Genomic DNA, 23,335 nt, shown 5'->3' on the forward strand with positions numbered 1-23,335 from the left:
TTATGTGTGCCCTATTTAAAATAATAACAGAGTCAGTACTGACAAAATTAGAGAAAAATTATAGTTTTACAAACTTTAGGTACTTATACCGCTAAAAATAAATATTAAGTTTATGCCGCTTACAAACTTAAAACTTTTAGTACTTATGCATATTTACCCCATATATTATAAAAATATGTGTGACATAAATATCTTATATTTTCTTATTCATACACTTATATCATACTAGGCGAAAGTTACGTGCGCATTGCACGTATTCTTAGTCATATATATTCAATTTTATTTAACAAGTGATAAAATATGCTGATTTGTTCAATTTTTATTTTTACATTCAAATAGTCGTTCTAACATGCTTAGAAAATGTTTCAGCAGTAAAAAAATTCAATTAATTTAGTATGTCTATTGAGCCTTTCTCTCTGAATATTTTTTGAACTCATGAACCATTTCCTGCACCATAATTCTTCAACTGTAATAGAAACATCACACCAAATTGAATAGTCAAAACAAAAATGATCATGATAAAAGTCCCACCAAAACTATCATTAAGCATTGAGAAAAAATAAGTACACAAATATTGTATAAATATATGTGACTTTCCTTATCAAGAATGCAAGAAGCTCATCACATAATTTCATATCACAATCTGTCATTATTGCACTGCAATTTCCACATGCTTAACCTAGAAGAGTACCATATATAGAGGTCATTGTTAATTTACTCTATATCCAAAGGAAAAAATAAAGTAAGTAAATGAAAATCAGGTACTTGTTTTGTTTAGTAGTATCTACATCATTGTCTAAGAATTAAACTGAACAAGACAATAATAAACAAACTTTTGACCAATTACATACATCCATTTATCAATAAATCAACATAATATAATTAACCTACAAAAATAAATTAGTTAGACATTTTATCATACAATAAAATACTTTAATTTGAAATCAAGAGAATCAAGGCAGCAAAATTTTATACAAAATTGACAGCAAAACTCCAAAAAAAAGAAAAAAGAAGATCAAGAGATCAGAAAAATAATAACAATAACTTTTGACCCAAACAATCCATAATGAAAAATATAAATGATCTCATAATAATAAAAATTGGAAATATTATTGCTTAACTTCTTGACAACAAAAACTAGTTTTTTTGAATGTCCACAAATAAAATGTAAAAAAAGTGGCAGTAGTTATTTTTTTTTTTACAAACTTCAAAATTAGATATATATATATATATATATATATATATATATATATAAATACTAGTAGAATGCTACGTGCCTTGTATATAAGTTTTATGTTAGGTGTGTCTTGTTTTATTTAAAAATAATACAATAAATAATTAAAAAAATATTATTAATTATTGTAATTGAGATCATTAATATGTATATTCAATTAATGTAAATAATGTTGTTAATAATTAAAAGTAAATACTAAATACAATATATGAAAGTTTAAGAAATTTTGATAATCTAATTGCAATTTGATCTTAAGTTAATCCAAAACTAAACCAAAAATCAATGTTCAAAAAATAAAGCATACAGAATTTAAATTTGAGTTGAATAAAAAAAATACTAAAATTTAATTTGTAAATTAAATTGTTGATAGGTGAAGATAACACATGTAAAAGTTGTAAAAAAGAAAAATAAGGATACTCTTAATAGTTGAGTTTTAATTTTCTTTTGCAAGACCTGAAATAAGAAGCAATTTGCATAATAGAAACCTGAAATAAGATAAAGAAAAATAGTTTATTATATGAACAAAACATAGGAACAATAGGATAGTTTTACTTGGTCCTCACTTTGGCTATACAAAAGGTAGAATATAAAGATAAAATAATTTCCCTAAATGCAACAAAAAGAAGCATTGATTATCTATGAAGATTTGTTGGTAAATCAAAAGGCAATAAGAGATACAACATGAATTGCACAAAATTGACATAGTTACCTTGTTGTGTTATTTGCCTTTTACATAATTCGGTTTCCATTCATAATCAATACCAACAACTTTACATCCTTCAATGTGGCTTGTTGCATTGTGTAGAGCTTCAGCATCATCGACCCAAAGAATATCTTCTACAAAGAACTCATTGAGATTCAAATAGCGACTATAGAGAAGACTTGCCTCGGGTACTAAGAGTTGGGGGAGAGAAAAACTGAATACAAGTCACAACTTAGCAAAAAAAAAATCAAATAAAAATCTACCCTAATATGAACATGCAAAACAAGTAAACTTCATATCTTGAGTCTTGTATAAGATAAGGCTAGTAGAAAAACATACAAGCTGCAGAGCAAAAACATTTGGTGCCATGATAAAATGATTACCCTAAATGCAACAAAAAAGAAGCATTGATTATCTATGAAGATTTGTTGGTAAATCAAAAGGCAATTTTTTCATGTCATCCTTCTTAATATTGAACATGGGTTGATATTCTGTATCTTCCTTCTCAGTCTCAAGTCTTGAATCTTGCTCCTGGCTACACTTCAACTCAGCAACACTGATTACAAATTTACATACATTTATTTTTGTAAGGCAAGTATACATTAAATCAAGTTGTTTTGATAATTTTAGTATCACAGATCAAGTCATGACAATTGAATCTTAAAAAAATCAAATTCTTATAAGGCATTTTACTACTGTTTATAAGAAAAACATCATTATTGTATCAAAAGCAATTAATAGGATAGTATAAATAAAAGTACTTGACACATAATAATCTCAGACTTTATGAATTAGATAATGTAGAGGGTGAAATCTACAATACGGAATTTGGGCACCAGCAACCTGTCAAGAACAAAGAGAGAGACAAAAGTTCAATTGGGAGCACCGGTGGGGTGTCAGCCAAAGGGACTCCGACGCTCAAGTCAGTACGATTATAGTAAAAAATTATAATAATGGAAAATAAATGTAATATAAATGGTAGCCGGACGGATGAGTGGACAAGCGGACAGACGGACTAAAAGAGTAACTCCGATGGTGAGGCTTAAGAGAAAAGCTTAGAAAAAACGACTGTCTGCTTGAGTCAGTGAGTAGTGTGAGTATCGAATGTGTTCTCTCCAGCGTCTATCGTATGGTTCCTTTTATCGTGTGTTCTCAGTGCTGTTGCCCTCTGTCCACGTCACCCGTTGGACTCGTTCAAATTGGTTACTTCCCTAATTATTAGGGAGTAGTAACCGTCTTCTTGACTGGTTCCATATTAACTTGATTTCACCCGTTTGGCTGACTGGCCGGGCTCAAACCCGGTTGCGGGACGATCCGGCTTGTGGCCCATAGGCTCACTCGTTAGTCTATTTCAAGGCCTAGCGAGTCCGTCTGACTGTCTTATTGGGCCCAATATTGTGGGATCCATTATTGATGGGCTCGTCTGACTTGCATATTGGACTTCTCAAAAATATCATAAATATTAAGCAAATTTTTACCTCTACAGTTTGTCCCTCACTCTCTAGCTAGAATTTATTTTAGCTGGAGAGTTATTAATACCGAATTAGGTGTTGGCCAAGAGTTTTGTCTAAGTAAGCGTTGTACGCTTGTCTTGCTGTTTGAGACAAGAAAATAGTCTGAACGGTTCGAGCATGGTGGTTGGGTAGTCCTTGTCGCATGCGTGTATGTGGCTACCTTGGCCAATAATTTTTGTGTGATCAATTAGTTCTTCGAAGAGATTCTTAACTAGACCAAGTCGTCTTGGTTGGTCAAATAAAAAATATTTGGCTGTCTATCTCAAAATATGAGATGAGAGTAGATAGACGTACATGTGTATGAGGTGTAAGTAAATAGACATTTATATGCATATATATTGTAGGGAGATGGATATATATATATGAATGAGAGGAGGTAGACAGACATAATATATAGGCATGTATGTAGATAATGGGAGGAGATAGACATATATATAAATTATGGAAGGAGGTAGACAGACATAATACATAGGCATGTATGTAGATAATGGGAGGAGAAAGACATGTATATAAATAATGGAAGGAGGTAGACAGACATAATATATAGGCATGTATGTAGATAGTGGGAGGAGAAAGACATGTATATAAATAATGGAAGGAGGTAGACAGACATAATATATAGGCATGTATGTAGATAATGGGAGGAGATAGACGTGTATATAAATAATGGAAGGAGGTAGACGGACATAATATATAGGCATGTATGTAGATAATGGGAGGAGGTAGACATATATATAAATAATAGAAGGGGGTAGACGGACATAATATATAGGCATGTATGTAGATAATGGGAGGAGGTAGACATATATATAAATAATAGAAGGGGGTAGACAGACATACATTAAGTGTTGTGAGGAGATGGACATTAAGTGAGGATCAGCGGTACCCACGAGCTCTTTTGATACACGCCTAACTGGTACTTATTAATACCAATGTGAGATAGCCAATTCATAGCTTTATGAGATAGAAATGTGTTGACATATATTGATGGTAATATATATATGTGCTGACATATATTGATAGTAATATACATATATATGTACTGACATATATTGATGGTTATAGCTTTGTGAGATGTCAAGATTGACATGCGGTGACATATATTAATGGTAATATATATATGTGCTAACATATATTGATGGTTCTTGTTTTACGAGATTGATAGATTGACAGCTTTGTGAGATAGGCATATGTATATAGTACTCCTTATTGCATACTTGTCCACTGAAAAGTACTAAACCTATATTATCATTGTAGTAGATTATTATCATGTCTATCTCCATGATATATTACTCTTGTGTATCATATGTCTATTTCACAGATGAGTAGACAACTTGTCCGTCTTATTTGATGATACCTCTACAGTTTACAAGGGAGATAGACATATGCATATATGAGTAATATTTGTGATGTCCGTATATACTCCAATATATATATTTTTTATGTGATGATCAGATGGGATGGGAGACACTTGTCACTCATCCAATGCTCCTCTTTGGTTATAAATATAGAGAGTTACTTTCACTCTTGCTCACATTTGTTGGAGCTCTTGGTGAAGTGAGACTTGGAGTTTTAGAAGGAGGCTTTCAAGAGGTAAGTTTTCTAAACCTTCTCCCTTGAATGTTCTTGTTATGTTCTTCATGTTCTTGTACATGTTCATATTTATTTTTGTGATGTAGATGAGTAAATATATTTTACTTGTTGTATATTTGTGTTTGTGTTTGATCTTCATGGGTAGTAAAAATCTACATTTTTACTGTTTGTCTTTACATAGTAGTAAGTGTGATTTGAATAATGACTGTCTGGCTAGCTGGAATATTGTCTTCCTTTAGTTAATTAAATGACCATAACTGGTGGTCTATTTAGAACACGTATGTCCAGTTGGTGAGCATTATTATGGCGTCCATTTTTATGTCTAGTTATTTTTTTTTTGCCACTTGAGCTTTGATATATGTATATATACAGATCTTTTTATTCTGTCTAGCCGGTGTTTTGCTTTGTATATGATTATATTTTTGGTGAACTCGCTCTTAGTCCAGTATCTTTGTTCTAGGTGGGTTTTTTGCTATGTCTATGAGCAACCATGGTAGTTGTGCCACTTCGTCTAATAAGACGACCAGTTCGTCTGATGATCCTTCGAATATTCCTACTGGGGTGGTAGGTTATGTGTTGGATGACGGGTGTGAGGATACAGATGTCTATTGCTATGCGTCTGGGGTTGGAGTAGATACTGATCGCCCTAGGAGTGATACTGAGTCGGGCGATATACTTTCGGGTGTTAATCCTAGGTCAGTAATAACCTTGAATGACTTGCCGAAAATTCGTCGTCGTTATAATATTCCCATACACATTAGTTTGTATGCTCCGGCTAGCGGGGAACGGGCTGACTGGAAGATACCGGGTTGGACATGTTTGTACAAGCTTCCATTTAAGTATGGTTTCAGATTTCCTCTCCCTAGATTGATGTCTGAACTATGCTCCTATCATGGTATCTCTCCCAGTCAGCTAATGCCAAATGCTTGGCGTGTTCTTATGGCCATAGAAGTGTTGACCGAAAGGCATAACATTACATTTACGGTTGCTGAAGTCTTGTACGTCTACTACTTGAAAGAGCATCCACATGATAAAGGTAGGTACCAACTTACCGTTAGAAACGGTAGTGACCATTTGATTCTTGGCATTAAAGAAGCTAAGCGATGGAAGGAGGATTTTTTCTTTGTTCCTTTTGATGCTCTAGGATTATCGGTTGACCGTGGGATTCCCCATTCGTGGTCTCCTGCTAGTGAGTGTCATAGTTTTGGTGTTGAATTACGCCCTTATTTGTTATGGTTTATTGATGCATGCCTAACTGGTTGATTTGTCTTCTTTGTAGGTAGGATTGGCCTTCCATTTAGTTGGGTGTGTGGGCAGGCGCCAGGGAGAGTTGATCAAGTTCTTCGAATTGCGGAGGAGGAGCGCTATTGGAACGTTCTATTGTCTGATTCTTCTCTTCGAGACAGCACTTTGTGGGATCACGTTCCCCGTCAACCCGAAGGTATATCTCATCCTAAGAATCGTGCTAAGTCTCAAGTTACTATACTCCAAAGAAGTTTGGAGATTTTGGGATGCGAACCTTTATTTCTACCTGAATTGACATCAGACGGACGAGATTTTGCAGATCGATTCATGGCCCAATCTTCTTTCACTCTTCCTCTGGCTGGTGACGGTGCTATGGAACGTTTACGCTCACGCAAACAGAAGACGAGTCTTGGGACATACCCCAGTACATTGCTGACTATGAAGAATTGCTGCGGATGAGGGCCGAGGAAGACGCTCGAACTAGCCAACTGGCTAACTCGTTTGAAGAGATGACTACGAACGATCTCCCGGTGGATGACTCACATCTTTCTTGAGTTAACTATATGTCAAGTGTTTTATGTTTTTAATGTTGTAATATGAACTTTTGTCTAGTTGGCTTACTTGCATGGGTCTGGTACCCTATTTTCCCCTTAGTTTAAATGTAGGTCAGCCAAATTGGACTTAGACTTAATATTTTGGAATGATGTTTGTTGTATGCATTATGTATTTGTTGTAGTAACTGGTTTGGCTGACTTGTATGGGTCTGGTACCCTATTTTCCCCTTAGTCTAAATGTAGGTCAGCTGAGTTAGATTTAGACTTAGTAGTTCAGAATGATGTTTGGACTATGTGGTTCGTTGTATGCGTTGTGCTTCTACTTCAGTAGAATATTGTTTTGAATTTATTTTCGTTCGGTGGGTTGTCAAATGAAACTATCAAATGGATGTTGTATGTCAAATAGCTTGAATGACGCATTATCCTAAAATGGAAAAAAAAAAATGGTTATGATAGGGGGCTGCACTCCGTAGAGCTGCCTACATACCCTTTCCAGGGATCAAGCCCAAATGTAGTTCTGTCTCCCTGCATGAATATTTGTTAGCAATAGTGCGTTGAGAAGAGTGGGTCTCGTAAGACCGATAAAGAAAACAAATGCAAAGAGAACAGAACAATAGTTTGGGGTTTAAGTGTGATACTGCTTTAGGTGAATAGCATTCCAACTGTTGTTGATGTCTCGTCCTTTGTCCGTTTGGATTTTGTAAGCTCCATTGCCGACTACCTTAGTGATCAGGTAGGGCCCTTCCCATGTTGGGGCTAGCTTACCTGCTCCCGCTTCCTTGGTGTTTTGAAAAACTCGACGAAGCACCCAGTCTCCCACCTTGAATGACCGAGTACGGGCATTCTTGTTGTAATGCTTTGCTAGACACTGTTGGTAGGCTGCCATTCTTATAGATGCCCTTTCTCTTCTCTCGTCGACTGTGTCTAGTTCGTGGCACATGTCTTCCCAATTTTGCATTTCTGTAGTCAGTTCATGTCTAGCTGTTGGGACTTCACTTTCTGTTGGTATGACCGCTTCCATTCCATAGGCTAGAGAGAAAGGTGTTTCTCCTGTGGATGTTCTGGCTGTTGTGCGGTAGGACCATAGTACTCCTGGCAATTCATCGGCCCATCTACCCTTTGCATTCTCTAGCCGTTTTTTGATTGTGTTCATGATGGTCTTATTAGACGATTCTCCTTGTCCATTGGCTTGAGGGTATCTAGGTGCTGAGAAGCTTAACTTAATGTTCCAGAATTCGCAAAAGTTTTGAAAGTCGAGGCTGATGAACTGTGAGCCCTTGTCTGTCACAATTTCTTTCGGAATTCCATATCTACAGATAACATTTCTCCAAATAAACCCCTTAACTTCTTTGTCTCGAACTTGGTGGAACGATTCCGCTTCTATCCACTTGCTGAAGTAGTCGGTCACTGCAAGCATATATACCTTCGTCTGTGTGCAGTTGGCAATTTGCCAACTATGTCCATTCCCCACTTCATAAAGGGCCATGGGGATGTGATCGATGTGAGACGTTCAGGAGGCTGATGGGATACTTGTGCAAAACGTTGGCATTTGTCACACCGTCTTGTATATTCAGATGAGTCGGCTCTCATAGTAGGCCAATAGTAGCCTTGTGTGAGGGCCCGGTGTGCTAAGCTTCTGCCTCCCGAATGGTTGCCACATTCGCCCTCGTGAAGCTCAGCTAGTATATATTTTGCTTCTGCAGGGTTAACGCATCTCAAATATGGACCAGAATAGGATCGTTTATAGAGCTTACCTCGTATTATTGAGAATCTGGCTGCCTGAGCCTTGACTCTTCGGGCTTCATTCTTATCTTCTGGTAGCACATCTTTTTCTAAGTACTCGATGATGGGCGTCATCCATGTCTTTTCGTTGGCGACGTCATTTACTTCTTCTTCTTCTTCTTTCTTCCAGACAGCAGGCCATTGGAGGTACACCATTGGGATTGTTTTGGGGCTGGTTGTCTGGATAAAAGACCCAAGGTTGGCTAAGGCGTCTGCGTGACTATTATTTTCCCTAGGCACCTGACTGACTGTGAACTCGTCGATGGTCGATTGCAACTCTTTTGTTTTCTCAAGATAAGCTGTCATTTTGCTATCTCGGGCCTGATAGCTACCTTGCATTTGGTTGACTACAAGTTGTGAATCGCTAAAGACGTTGATTCTTTTGGCTCCCATTTCTTTGGCCAGTCCGAGTCCAGCAATCATAGCCTCATACTCTGCCTCATTGTTTGTAGCTTTAAACCCACATCTGATTGCTTGCTCGATCTTCTCGCCTTGGGGTGAGGTTAGAACAAGTCCTAATCCGCTTCCTCTTACATTGCTTGAACCGTCTACATGTAATTCCCATGTGCCATTTGCCTGTCCCTCTGTAAGGTGGCAAAGTTCTTTTTCCGCCTGCACTTGAGAGTTAGGTGTAAAGTCTGCAATGAAATCAGCTAATACCTGAGATTTTAATGCGGTTCGTGGCTTGTAGGAGATGTCATATTCGCTGAGCTCCACTGCCCACTTGGTCAATCTTCCAGACAACTCTGGTTTATGTAGTATGGTCTTGAGGGGAAAGGTGGTGAGTACTGTGATTGGGTGGCATTGGAAGTATGGACGCAACTTTCTGGCTGCGTGAATGAGTGCCAATGCTAACTTCTCCAGCTGACTGTACCTAGTTTCTGCATCAAGTAAGGATTTAGAGACATAATAAATTGGAAGTTGTTTACCTTTATCCTCTCTTACTAAGACTGCGCCATCGCCGCCTCAGAGACAGCTAGGTACACAAAGAGGTTTTCGTTATCTTTTGGCTTTGATAATAGTGGAGGGCTAGTCAGGTATTGCTTTAATTTGTCCAACGCTTCTTCACACTCGGCTGTCCATTCGAATGTCTTTGATTTTCTAAGTGTGTTGAAGAAAGAGTGGCATCGCTCGGAAGACTTTGAGATGAATCGGCCTAGCGCAGCGATTCGGCCTGTTAGTTTTTGGACATCTTTGATGCATGTTGGTGAGGGGATCCTTAGGATTGAATCAATCTGAGCTGGGTTGGCTTCGATCCCTCGTTGTGTCACCAAGTAGCCTAAGAACTTGCCTGCAGTTACACCAAAAGAACACTTAGTAGGATTTAACTTCATGTTATATTTTCTAAGTATTTCAAAAGATTGTTTTAAATGATTGATGTGCTCTTCTGCAACTAGTGATTTCACTAGCATGTCGTCGATGTAGACTTCTATGGTCTTTCCCAGGTGGTCAGCAAACATCTTGTTCACGAGGCGTTGGTAGGTTGCTCCTGCATTCTTCGATCCGAACGGCATCACCTTGTAACAAAAGATTCCTAGGTTGGTCATGAAAGCTGTCTTCTCCTGGTCTTCTGGATGCATAAGGATCTGGTTATATCCTGAGAAAGCATCCATGAAGCTAAGGAGTTCGTGTCCTGCTGTGGCGTCTACCAGCATGTCAATATGTGGTAATGGAAATGAGTCTTTTGGGCACGCCTTGTTGAGGTCTGTAAAATCGATGCAGACCCTCCACTTGCCATTTTTCTTTTTCACAATCACTACGTTTGCCAGCCAGTCTGGGTACTGGACTTCTCTTATAAACCCGTTCTCGATTAACTTCTGGACTTCTTCATTTATTGCTTGGTTTCTCTCAGGGGCAAACTTTCTTCTCTTTTGTCTCCTGGGTGGGTAATTTGGATCTACCTGTAACCTGTGGACAATAATCTCAGGGTTAATACCGGTCATATCCGCATGGGACCAAGCAAATTGATCATGGTTAGCAATCAAAAATTCAATAAGTTTAGATCTCATGTCGGGGTCCAGCTGGGCTCCGATTTGGACTTTGTGGTCTGGGAAGTCTGGATGGATTTGGACTTCGTCTAGCTCCTCCACATTAGGTTGGTCAGATTAGGAGTTGGGTAGCTCTCGCTGCTGTAATTGCTATGACTGTGCTGGTTTTGCCTTCATGGTGGTTCGGTAGCATTCTCTTGAATCTTTCTGCTCCCCTCTAATTTCTTTCGGCCCCCATTTGGTTGGAAACCTTAAAGCTTGGTGGTAAGTTGAAGGTACAGCTTCCATCTCATGGATCCATGGCCTGCCGAGGATGACGTTGTAGGCAGAAGGGGAGTCAATCACCAGGAACTCCGGTGCACAAGTTGACTCCTTCAGCATACACAGGCAGCTCGATCTCTCCCGAGGTATTTTTCTGTTCACCACTAAATCCAATTAGGACAGTTGTCTTCCTCACAATTTTGGATTCGTCAATTCCCATTTCCCTGAGAGCACTCAAAAAAAGGATGTTAGCTGAACTGCCATTATCGACAAGTATACGTTTAGTCAAATAGTTAGCTATATAAAGTGAAATAACAAGAGCATCATGATGAGGGTTAAGAAGCCTAGTTGATTCTGATGTCGTGAAGCTGATGGTTTGCTCCGGTAAGGAAGATGTTCTGCTGGTCTCCCCTTTGGTCCAGTTAGCCTGACGTGCATGTTTCTTTGCAGCTGACTGGGTGACTCCACTTACTTTTGAGCCACCTGTTATTACGTTGACCGTTCTCTCATGAACAGGTGGCCTGGGCGGTGTTATGTCCCTCTGGTTGTCTATCGTGTCCCTCTGACCCTGGTAAGTCTTCTTTCCTTTGTCGGTGAGGTGGTCGACTAAGTGGCCCCGGACGGATGAGTGGACAAGCGGACAGACGGACTAAAAGAGTAACTCCGATGGTGAGGCTTAAGAGAAAAGCTTAGAAAAAACGACTGTCTGCTTGAGTCAGTGAGTAGTGTGAGTATCGAATGTGTTCTCTCCAGCGTCTATCGTATGGTTCCTTTTATCGTGGTTCTCAGTGTTGTTGCCCTCTGTCCACGTCACCCGTTGGACTCGTTCAAATTGGTTACTTCCCTAATTATTAGGGAGTAGTAACCGTCTTCTTGACTGGTTCCATATTAACTTGATTTCACCCGTTTGGCTGACTGGCCGGGCTCAAACCCGGTTGCGGGACGATCCGGCTTGTGGCCCATAGGCTCACTCGTTAGTCTATTTCAAGGCCTAGCGAGTCCGTCTGACTGTCTTATTGGGCCCAATATTGTTGGATCCATTATTGATGGGCTCGTCTGACTTGCATATTGGACTTCTCAAAAATATCATAAATATTAAGCAAATTTTTACCTCTACAGATAATAAGAGTCATAAATTCTTACATAGATCACAAAACTTTGTTGGCTTGAATCTACTGCTTGACGACCAGTTATGAGCTCGAGCAGTAAAACTCCATAAGCAAAGACATTTACTTCTCATCTTTAATTCCATGCATGAAGTATCCTGGTGCCAAATATTTAAAACCATTTGAAAAAAGAACAAATCGATAAACTAAATAATTTATAGAACAAAACAAATTAATTGAAGAAAGAAAGGGTAGTAATAAAAAGTGTTTGCAAACCCGAATGTGCCTTCAATTGGGAAAACAATATGGTGAGTCTATTTTTCCAGTAAGACATTTAGAAGTCCAAAATAAAAAATCTGCATTAATTATTACTATACAACAACAAAATCAATTTAAAAAAACAAATGAATTTACTTAAAGGGTTGTGCATTGGATTGGATTTGAATGGGTGAGATAATGAAATGAAAGTACCTGAGCCTCGTAATCTTGGGTGAGTAGTATGTTAGAGGCCTCAATATCTCTATGAAATATTCATCTTTGGCAACCCTGATGTAGATATTACAATCCTTGTGCTACCCCAACTGAAATATTCATCTATGGCAGCCCTTGATGTAGATATTTTCCATTTCAATTGAAATATATACAGATTGTATTATTTATTTTAACAAAGAAATTTGTAAAACAACATTGTGTAAAATTTGGCCATGGAAATAATCGTAGTATGAATGGATACTTACTCGACGAGGCTCCGATACTCAATAGGACCAATCGACAATCCACTCAATCAAAACCCAATTCTGAATTAAGAATCAGACCAATCAACTGGTCAATTGAATGGACTTTAAACTAATCACATTTCACCTAGAACGGTGAAGCTCTAAGCATCGAGACCATTCTGATGTTCAATAGGACCAATCGACAACAGATCAATTCTAAATCAAGAATTGAACCAATCAACTGCTCAATCGTATCGACTTCAAACTTATAAATAATTGAACCTAAAACTTAAAATCAAATTTAAAATCTTACCTTGCTAATGGAGGTGACGGTGGAGGCTGAGGAACGGCTTCGTGTGGTGGCGTAGAATAGAGAAAGGTCGAGCTTCGGTGGTTTCAATTCTTCTTTGGCCAGGGCTTTATCGTTGTCCCTCAATTCCTCAAACAGAGGATTCAGAAGCTTCACTCTCCGTATCAAATCCCCGTTGTTTTCTTTTTAACTTTATTTTTTTCCTCTTGTTTTATAATTTCCCTCACTTTAAATGTGTTTTTACTCGTATCAAATATCAGTTAAGCTTCACTCTCCGTGATTTTGTTTAATAAATTATAATATTTAGATACACATAATAATAATCTCACCTAATAACTAATAATATTTTTTATATAATTTTTTAATTGTATCACTTTCAACTAAAATAGAAAAAAACTGACATAAAATTTAGTATATGTGTCTTGCACGTAGCTTTTTGCGAGTATACATATATACACCAGGGAGCTATAACATATTGTATATATGTATATATTTCATAGAAAGATGAGGGAGCCATGGCCCCTGTATAGCAGAACATCCCTCCGCCCCTACCCTTAACTATGTCTAATCCAATTATATTACTCAGTGCATAAAAAAATAAATGAAGAAGATAAATCGTATTGTTATTATACAGTAAAAACAATAAAAAAAATATTTTGATAGAATATTTTATTTTATTAGTAGAAATTAATAAATATCAATACAATCTATGATGTCTATAGCATATTATACTTACTTTTTTTATTTTCTCCCCAAAATCCCATAAGAAAATGAATGAATGTTTTGGAGAAGAAACTAAAAAAAGATATTTGATTATGAAAGATATTTAATAAATTAATATTATAAAATGTAAGTTTATATATATACTTGAATTTTTATAACGTTGGAGGTTAATTAATAAAAGACTTTTGATATTTTTGAAAAGAGAAAAGTTAGCCATTAATATGGAGAGAGAATACCAATTCTGTTAGTTTAACTGTTAAAATTAACATAATTTTTTATTAAATAATTAAATTAAATTAATGAGGTGACTGTAATTAATTGGTGGGACAGAATAGAGACCGTTGATGACAGATGATTTTTTTCCCTTATTTGAAAGAACTTCATGCACTAACATATTCAAGGAACGAGAGATACCCAGAAAATGATAATGCAAACAATTATGATCTTGTCAATGATAAATTCTGCATTAAACTTTTAAAACTACAAAGTTTTAACTAATTGTTTCACTGATGTCATAACCAATATCTCTATTAGAAAATTGATTACTGGATATATTATCTACAAACTTCTCTCCCCATAACAAGAATCCCAAACAAGAATTCCCAAATCGTAAAGGCTTTTCCAAAGGCTGGTTGTTTAATATATTTCCACCAAATTTCCATGAGCCAATCAAAAATTTATAATTGGAAAAAGTAAGGGTAACAACAATTACAGTCAACTCTTTTTTTAACAGTTTAATTTATAAATTAATATTTTTTTTAATAGTTTCATTCATTCGGGAATAAAAAAGAATACAAAGAATGAGATTTGAAATATAAGATGACTTCTATATCATCAGGTTAAAATAAAAAATATTAATTTCAAAAAAATAATTAGTAAATATCATTCCTTTGATCAAATTTAATGGTTAATAATTAAATACCGTGTATTTGATTTTATTAAGTTTATAAATATTTTCGATTAATTAATTAAAATTATATATCTATTTTTTAAATTATTTTAAGTATAACTTTATTACATCTAAACTTTACTTTTTTATCTCCAGGTACAAAAATAAACAAAAATAGAAAAGTAAACTTTCTTTTTTCAAAAATACGGTCTCTACATGAGACTTTCCCAAAATAGTTTCTCCCAAAAGTTTTAGATCTGAAATCAACATGAACATGAATCACCTCCAAAAAATCTTAGATCTCCTCCATAATCGACGTATTCTCCAAACAACACCACTAAAGATGTAGAAATTTTTGTCGAACACCATGAACGCCGGCGGAAAGCTTTTTGTCGATCACCATTAACGCCGGTAAGAAATTTTGATTCGATATTCAGTTATGGCAGCGCGACCAACGATCAGAGATCTCTATGAGAAGCCAACGAAATAAGATCAACAACTGAGAGGAGATGCCCATGAACATTTACCCAAAAAGATTGGGTTTTTCTTTACTTTCTTTTTTCTATTTTTTCTTTTTAGAAAAATAATAAATCTGATATTATTAATTGTGTTTACTTTAATTGTTTTCTAATCTATTATTATTAACGTTATTCAGTTGATTCACATATATTAGTTGTTTTTGTTAATATATTGTTATTGTTTTTCGGTGTTTTTTGAAAATCTAGAATGAAAACCATGTAAATTGATTTTTTTAGGTAGTATAATGAGAATATTGAGTTTGTGTTAAAATTTCAAAATAAAATTATGTTGTTTTAGCGTTGTTTTTATGTTTTCTTTTTGTTGTTGTCCATGGTTGTGAAATAACAAATGTATAAATAACACAATAACAATAATAAAATAATGACGAATATAACTTTATTATTTAGAACAATAAATAATGAAATAAAGAAATAATTAATTTTAATAGTATGATCAACTTTTCTTAAATTTTCAACGAAAAATTAAAAATAACTCGGAAGAATTTGACAAATAAACATACAAGGTACCAATATTTTAAATATTTTTTTCGTAATCAGGTTGTAATTTAGTATTTCTGAACTATTTCAAAGCAAATTCATACTGAAAATTAGTTTATACGAATAAATTGGTGCAAATAATTTAAATTTGAAAAAAAAATAGTGATTCATTTAAGGTCATTTACTGATTACTGTCATATAATAGTTATTTATAAGTTGTTCTCATGTATTAAACTGGTTGCTTAACAATATAGAAAAATTAATACACTAGTTTTAGGCATGAAACCTTTGTAAATTTTAGTACAGAGCAATGATCATTGGGATGACAACAACCACTATGTTGATTACGAATTAAGTGGAGAATTAATATCAAGAGATTGTACTTTTGCTAAACTAGTGCATATAATGATGGAGAAACTAAAATGAAACCATAAAACAACTCAAATACAACTGAAATACCAACTGAAGGAAGGCTGTCAACTACTCCAAATCAAGGATGACAAAAGTCTGTTGTTTTACATAAAGTTATTAACCAATGAAACTGATTTCACACAGTATTCGTTGTGTGTGAACACATTCAACAACACAGAAACACAATCCTTTTTGGCAACTACCCAAACAATGGTGTGCAACAATGTGATAATGACAAAAAGTGACAATCACTCAGTACACTCAGATGTGCAACAGCCTGACAACAACACAACAACAACAACTAAATAACTTTTATCTGCTCCAAGGAGGGAATCAGTTTCAAAAAAAATTATTTTAACATGAACATATTTTATTTACCATACTTCAAAATCTTAGTTGCTTCTTAGGCAACCACTCTAAATTAAAGATGACAAAAGTCTGTTGTTTTATGCAATCTAATTTGGAAGCTACCCAAACAATGGAGTGCAACAATGTGATAATGACAAAAAGTGACAATCACCAGTATACTCACAGTGCAGCAACCTGATAACAACACAACAACAACAATTAAAAAACTTTTAGAGTAATTTGCGGCATATATACCTAAGTTTTACGCCGAGTAGCAGATAAATACTTAAGTCCTATTTTTGGCGGTAAAAATACCTTCTGTTAGGGTCTTGGAACTTTCGTAGGTACCTGAACGTTAAGTGTCAGGTCATTACCTACATGGCATGTTGTGATTGGTCCAAGTGGATTTATTTTTATTTTTTATTTTAAATAATCATTTAATATTTTAAAAATTAATTTTAAATTGTAAAAAATTAAAAAAATATATTTTTTTCCTTTTACTCTCTCTCTCTCTCTCTCTCTCTCTCTCTCTCTCTTTTCGTCTTCTTCTTCGCACACCCGTTCATCTTGCTTCTTCAACCTATCGCCTCCTCCTTCTTCTTCTTCATCTTCCTCTTCTTGCTTCTAGCCCTAAAGCCTTAAAATCGAAACCACCTGCCTTCTCCCTCTCGCCTGGATTTTTGGACCCCGTTCTTCTTCTTCTTCGCACACCCGTATTCTTCTTCTTCTTCTTCTTCGTCTGGATTTCTGGACCCCGTGTTCTTCTTCTTCTGTGTCGATACCATGTTCTTCTTCTTCTTCTTCGTCTGGATTTACGGACCCCTTCAAGTCGCACACCCGGATCTGCGGGAACCAACCATGGGGTCATTGTTCTTCTCGATCCCTCATCGGCGTTGGCCTGCGAACTCCTCATCGACGCCTTCGTCCTCCTCACCATCGGAGCAGCCCTATTTCACCATAGCCCTATTTCACCATCGGCGTTGACTCAGTTGAGCATGAAAATACAAGGTGGTTTGTGCTTTTATTTTTGGGTTTGAGTTTTTATATATGTTTATAGATTTGTGGTTTTGGCTTGATCATGGAGTTAATCTACCTCATTTAAGGGTTTCAAAATTAAAGTTTTGCTTAGATGTGATTGTTTAATTTGTATTTTGTTTGTAATATTTAGTTTTGATTTGGGATCCTAATATGAAATTTTGTTCTTGTCAAATTCTGGGTTTGTTTATGTTTACTGTATGTGTTAAATAAATTTTGTATAGTTTATGAATATTTTGTTGAAGAATTTGGGTTTGTCAAAAATCAGAATTTATTTTGTTTAATTGATTGCATGGAGTAAGCTTATAAGTTTTCTATGATGGGTTTTGGTTTATGGGATTTGAAGAAGGACCTGGCTTGTGTGGATTCTTGAGTTGGTTTTTCTGTAAAATTTATTTGGTTGTGTGTAATGAAAAAAAAAAAAAAAATATTTGGTTGTGTGTGGAAGGGAGTTGTTAGATTCAAAAGTGTGTCTGTGTAGTGAGGGTTTCATTTTGATTTTGATGAGAGAGAGAGAGAGCACTGAAGATGAAGAAGGAAGGAAGAAGACGAGAGAGAGAGAGAGAGAGAGAGAGAGAGAGAGAGAGAGAGAGAGAGAGAGAGAGAGAGAGAGAGAGAGAGAGAGAGAGAGAGAGAGTAAAAGGAAAAAAAATATTTTTTTATTTTTTAAAATTAATTTTTAAAATATTAAATAATTATTTAAAATAAAAAAAAATAAATCTATCTGGACCAATCACAATGTGCCATGTGGACACTAACTTGGCACATAACGGAGAGGTACCTACGGAAGTTCCAGAGTAGTGACGGAAGGTATTTTTACCGCCAAAAATAGGACTTAGGTATTTATCTGCTACTCGGCATAAAACTTAGGTATTTATGCCGCAAATTACTCAAACTTTTATCTGGTTTAAGGGGGGATTTGTTTTAAAAGATGTTATTTTGGTTGATACTATGACTTTGACAGCAGAAACAACCGTAAAGCAACAAGAAAATAACCAAAAGCAAATTCCCGAAGATGTTGAATATTGAAAAATCTATAATTATTTGTTCATCAATTGATATTGTAACTAAATATTGTTAATAGCTAAAAAAAACTACTAACAATTATTATCTTTTTTCTCTAAAAAATAAGACAAACATAATTATATAAATACTTAATGTATAAATTAAAAATACAATAATAATTGTTTTTCACGGTACTAAAATATATAAACAACTTAAATAAAATTATAATGTTCAATATCACGGCCAAGATATATGTAAAATTAACAACAAAGCAATGTTTCTTAAAAAATATTACTCTTCAATGCATAACAAAATCCATGCACAATAACTTGAACCTTCTTGGAAGATTGAAACATTTTCGTGTACACTTTCAATGTATGTAACTCACTTCATTCTATCAAAGGAATAGAAATAGATGACAAGCCTATTCTGATCAACATTTAAGTACATCATCACTGGAAGTCAAGTTTCTTGCATTCAACTGCAGTAGCAAAAACAACAAGATAAAAAATGAATGTATTTACAAAATAACATATAAACATCTTATAAACAACGCTAAAACAACGCTATATCAACATAATCATTGAACGCATTTACAAAATAACATATAAACAACTTATAAACAACATGAACACAACACTATATCAAAAAAACATTAAAAATCTATAAATAAAAATTGACTAATTCATAAAACTAAAATGAACAAAAAAACAAAAGAATAGCAATATGAAAAGTTCAGCTTAAAGAAGAAGAAAAAATATAATTGAATATGTTCTCTTTCTTTATGTTAGTGAAAACTTAGTTCTTTTGGACATTTCACCAAACACATGGCATGGGTGTTTTTACACACGCACACACACAACTATAGAGCATTTTTTTGAACACTCTCAATGTGTTCAACTTACACACGAAAGGAATAGAGATTGTCACAAAGCCTATTCTAATCAACTTGGAAGTACTTCAACACTAGGAACTAAGGTTTTTCCTTTCTATTGCAGTAGCAAAACAATACGTATAAACAACTTATAAACAACGCATAAACAACTCTCTATCAAATTTATTGATAAATTGACTAATTCATAAAATTAGAAAGAACATAAATAACATCAGAATAACAATATAAAAATCCCAGTTTGAAGAGGAATAAAAATTACAATAGCACAATTAAAGGTACCCTCTTTTTTTAGGCTAGTGATTAAGAATAACTATGTTAGGCATTTCATCAAACACATGGAAGGTATGCTCTTATATACACATTAACAAAATATTCAGCTTAAAGAAGAAGAAGAAATTTACAAAATTTGAGGGCAAATGAGTAGAATCAATAATAAACAATCACACTACAACAATATTTTTATTAAACTTTCAAATCTAAACTTTTATTAATGTAATTTGAAAAGGAAAAAAAAAAGAAGAAGAATAAGAAAAGAACAACTTACAAATCGAAGCTTCAAAAAATATTAATAGCACTAAAAATAAGTTTGAAAAAGAGAGAGATGGCTTGATCAAGAGGGAAATAAATCTGAAAAAAGTCTCTCTTTCTCCCTAGACCACAACATAGAAGGTTGAGTAGATGTTTTGCTTGACATCGAGGGCTGGGACAAGAGAGCTGGAGACGATCGAGAAAGGTTGGATGTGAGATGGAAATGGTGGAGATGGTTGCCTTTTGAAGTAGATATGTGTGAATAGGAGGAAGAAGGAAAAATAGTATAATGTATAATTGTAAATATCAAACTTTGTAAATAGTATTAAAGAAAAAACCCCAAAGTAAAAAAGTAAAAAAAAAGATAAGGCAAGCATAAATGTTTAATATTGGAAAAAAAAGCCACTTAATGTAAATTTCTCATATCATTCCTTTGATCAAATTTAATGGTTTTTTTTTTTTTTTTTTTTTTGAAAATAAGCGTAGTTATATATAAAAAGATACCAGACCTCTCGGTCATTACACAAAATGTTCTCCGGTAAAGTGTTGATCGGAATAGATCCGTACATCTCGTTGTTAAAAGCCCAATAAATATTTAATGGTTAATAATTAAATACCGTGTATTTGATTTTATTAAGTTTATAAATATTTTTGATTAATTAATTAAAATTGTATATCTATTTTTTAAACTATTTTAAGTATAATAATAAAAAAATATAGTTAATATTCACATTTAAAATTTGAATTTGAAATAATTGATATCTAATAATTAATAATTAATAATTCACTGCAAAAAAAAAATCTAAATATAAAATAAATATTAAAACATCTTAATTACTGTAAAAAAAAAAATCAAATGGCCGCACAACCCGATTCGTTTCCAAGTTGTTTTAATAAATATTAAATAATTTTATAATTTAATTATTATTAGATAAAATACAACCCCATTAGTTTCCAAGTTGTTTTAATAAATAAAGAAGAAATCATGATTAGTCTTCTAGAAAGCCAAGGTCGATTCCAGCAAAAGTCTTTAAGTCGTTATTAAACAAATCATCGTCATTAGTATCAACATCATCCGCAACAGTAGGAACGACATCATTATTATGATCATCGCCAACATTGTTCATAGAACTCAGCATCTTTATACGTCGGTGGAGTTGCTCCAAATAAGAGCTCTGAACCAATAAATGTTGCTGATGATCATGATTTTTATTTTCCAAACGAAGCTTAGGGATATGGACAAGTTTCTCCACAGCCAGTCGTAGAGTGAGACTCTGTCCATCACCGTACTTCAACTTGGTCTGAACCACACTGTTGATGGACTCAGAGACCATCCTCGCCATCTTGTCAAACCAAACACGTTTTATCATGGGTCGACAGCGCTGATCTTGTTTTTTAAAATACATGTTATCCAAGGTGAATGGGATTTCCACAGTTGAGAACATTTTGCAAACTAGTGCCAGTAATGACTCCTCTGTTGATTCATATAATTCATCTATGGGGTATACAAAATGGACAGTGGAATTGTGGTTAACGACAGTGTGATGATTATTATGGTAATGGTACTTCTGGATGGTGTTGAACTCTATCGTGAGTAAATCATCATTATAATCATACACATCTGGGTCTGCCTCCACAGTTATTTCCATGTATACCAAAACTTTAGAGTTTAGTTTAGTACCCATACTTTAATTGATTATAGTCTTATACGTACCTACGTCCGATCGAGAACTGCTATGACTAGCTATGGGTGGGTAGTGTGAGTACTTAATTATAAAGATTATTTATCTATACGAATATATTCATTATTAAATTGGTCATATATAATTCTAATTTGGTTAGGAATTAATATGATAATTACTCAACCTCATTAAAAAAGTTTGAAAATTATATTTTATATAATAAATAATATCTTTTTTAATCAAACATATTCCGATTATAATATGGATCAATTGGAATAATCATATTCCTAATAAAATTAGAATTAATATTATTCTATCATCTGCCCTATATATATATATATATAGGTAGGGATACACTAATTAAGAACGAATATTTAAGAAACCTATATTACGAGAGATAACACACACGTAGTAAATATGGATAATCAACCATTCTCTCAAGTTTTTATTTACGCAAAATTTAATAGCGGTTTTGAAGAAAATAATCCATCACCATCACCATTAATGAAGGTGGAGTTGAAAGTGATCCAAATGTACTATTCAGATACCGATCACAGCGACACCTTCATCTCATACAACTCTACTCACCGATTCCAACACCAAATTGATCACCTATTCCAAGAGACCTCACCTTCCATCAACACACTCATTACCTCCATGTTTTCAGGCGAACTGATCCCCTTCCCCTTGGTTAACATGTACTGGAGCAACCCCAACCTTCCTAACATGTCCCAGTTAAAGATGGCGGTAAGCTTCGACACTATGGTCACCATGGTCTCGTTGCCCCTCACCCTCATCAGTATTCTCCTTCACATACACCGCTCTCGTCACCGTCGTGATGTCTCTATAACCTTGACCGTGGATAACAGGATCATGATCCCTAACAACGGTTTGCTTGATCTACGTATTGCTCACGCATGGGAACAAGTACTTAACAGAAGACCTGTTACCGCCTCTCTCCCCGGTCAGGTTGATCCTGAAGTACATCAGCCACCATCTTCGTCCACAAGTAATAATGATCAAGTGCTTCATCATGATCATGAGAAGGAGGAGGAAGAGCATGGTGATGATAATGATGATCAAGTGTTGAATCATGTTGACCAAAAGGAGGATGAGCATGATGATGAGGATGAGGATTAGTTCGATCAAGAATTATCTACGCTATATGTGGTATTATGAATACATGCAACCTCGACTATGATTTCTAGTGTAGTACAAATTACTATTGGAACTTATTTTACATTATATTAATTAGCGACTTAAAATATATTTCTAAAATGATTACATAAGTATATAAAAATTTAGAATTTTTCTTATATTGGAAACACAACTGAATAAATGGCTTTAACTTTTGAATTTTTTATTTACATATCACTAAGTACTCAACCCGACCCAAATCTTATTTTCTTTAAATAGACATGTAACTACATTCTATATTTGTTCATTTATTTTTTTTTTATATATAAGCTCTCAGTTTTAAGTTAATTATTTATTTAATTAAAATAATAGACTAATTAATTTTGAATATAGCTAAGATTTATCAATCTTACTCAAAATCTAATTTAGGTTAATTTTTAAATTCTTATTATAACCATGTAATTAAATAAAATATTATTTTTGATTAATAATATAATATAAGTATAATATAGGGTTAATAGCGGCATAAGTACCCAAAAGTTTAAGTTTGCAAGCAGCATAAACTCAATGTTTATTTTTAGCGACATAGATACCCAATTTTTCTAAAACTGTAATTTTCTTCTAGTTTCGTAAGTACAGATTTCGTTTTGAATTTATTAA

General features: G+C 34.5%; 1 protein-coding gene across 1 annotated transcript; it reads left to right on the forward strand.

Moving 5' to 3' along the window:
• The first annotated feature begins 4,762 nt into the window (after nt 1-4,762).
• On the forward strand, nt 4,763-6,725 carry LOC133038306 (uncharacterized). The gene is made up of 3 exons (XM_061116408.1): nt 4,763-5,044; nt 6,324-6,485; nt 6,609-6,725. The coding sequence occupies exons 1-3, from the start codon at nt 4,907-4,909 to the stop codon at nt 6,723-6,725; spliced, it is 417 nt and encodes a 138-aa protein (XP_060972391.1). The 5' UTR covers nt 4,763-4,906.
• The last annotated feature ends 16,610 nt before the right edge of the window (nt 6,726-23,335 follow it).

Source organism: Cannabis sativa, chromosome 5 (assembly GCF_029168945.1).
Source record: "Cannabis sativa cultivar Pink pepper isolate KNU-18-1 chromosome 5, ASM2916894v1, whole genome shotgun sequence".
Classification (NCBI taxonomy): domain Eukaryota; kingdom Viridiplantae; phylum Streptophyta; class Magnoliopsida; order Rosales; family Cannabaceae; genus Cannabis; species Cannabis sativa.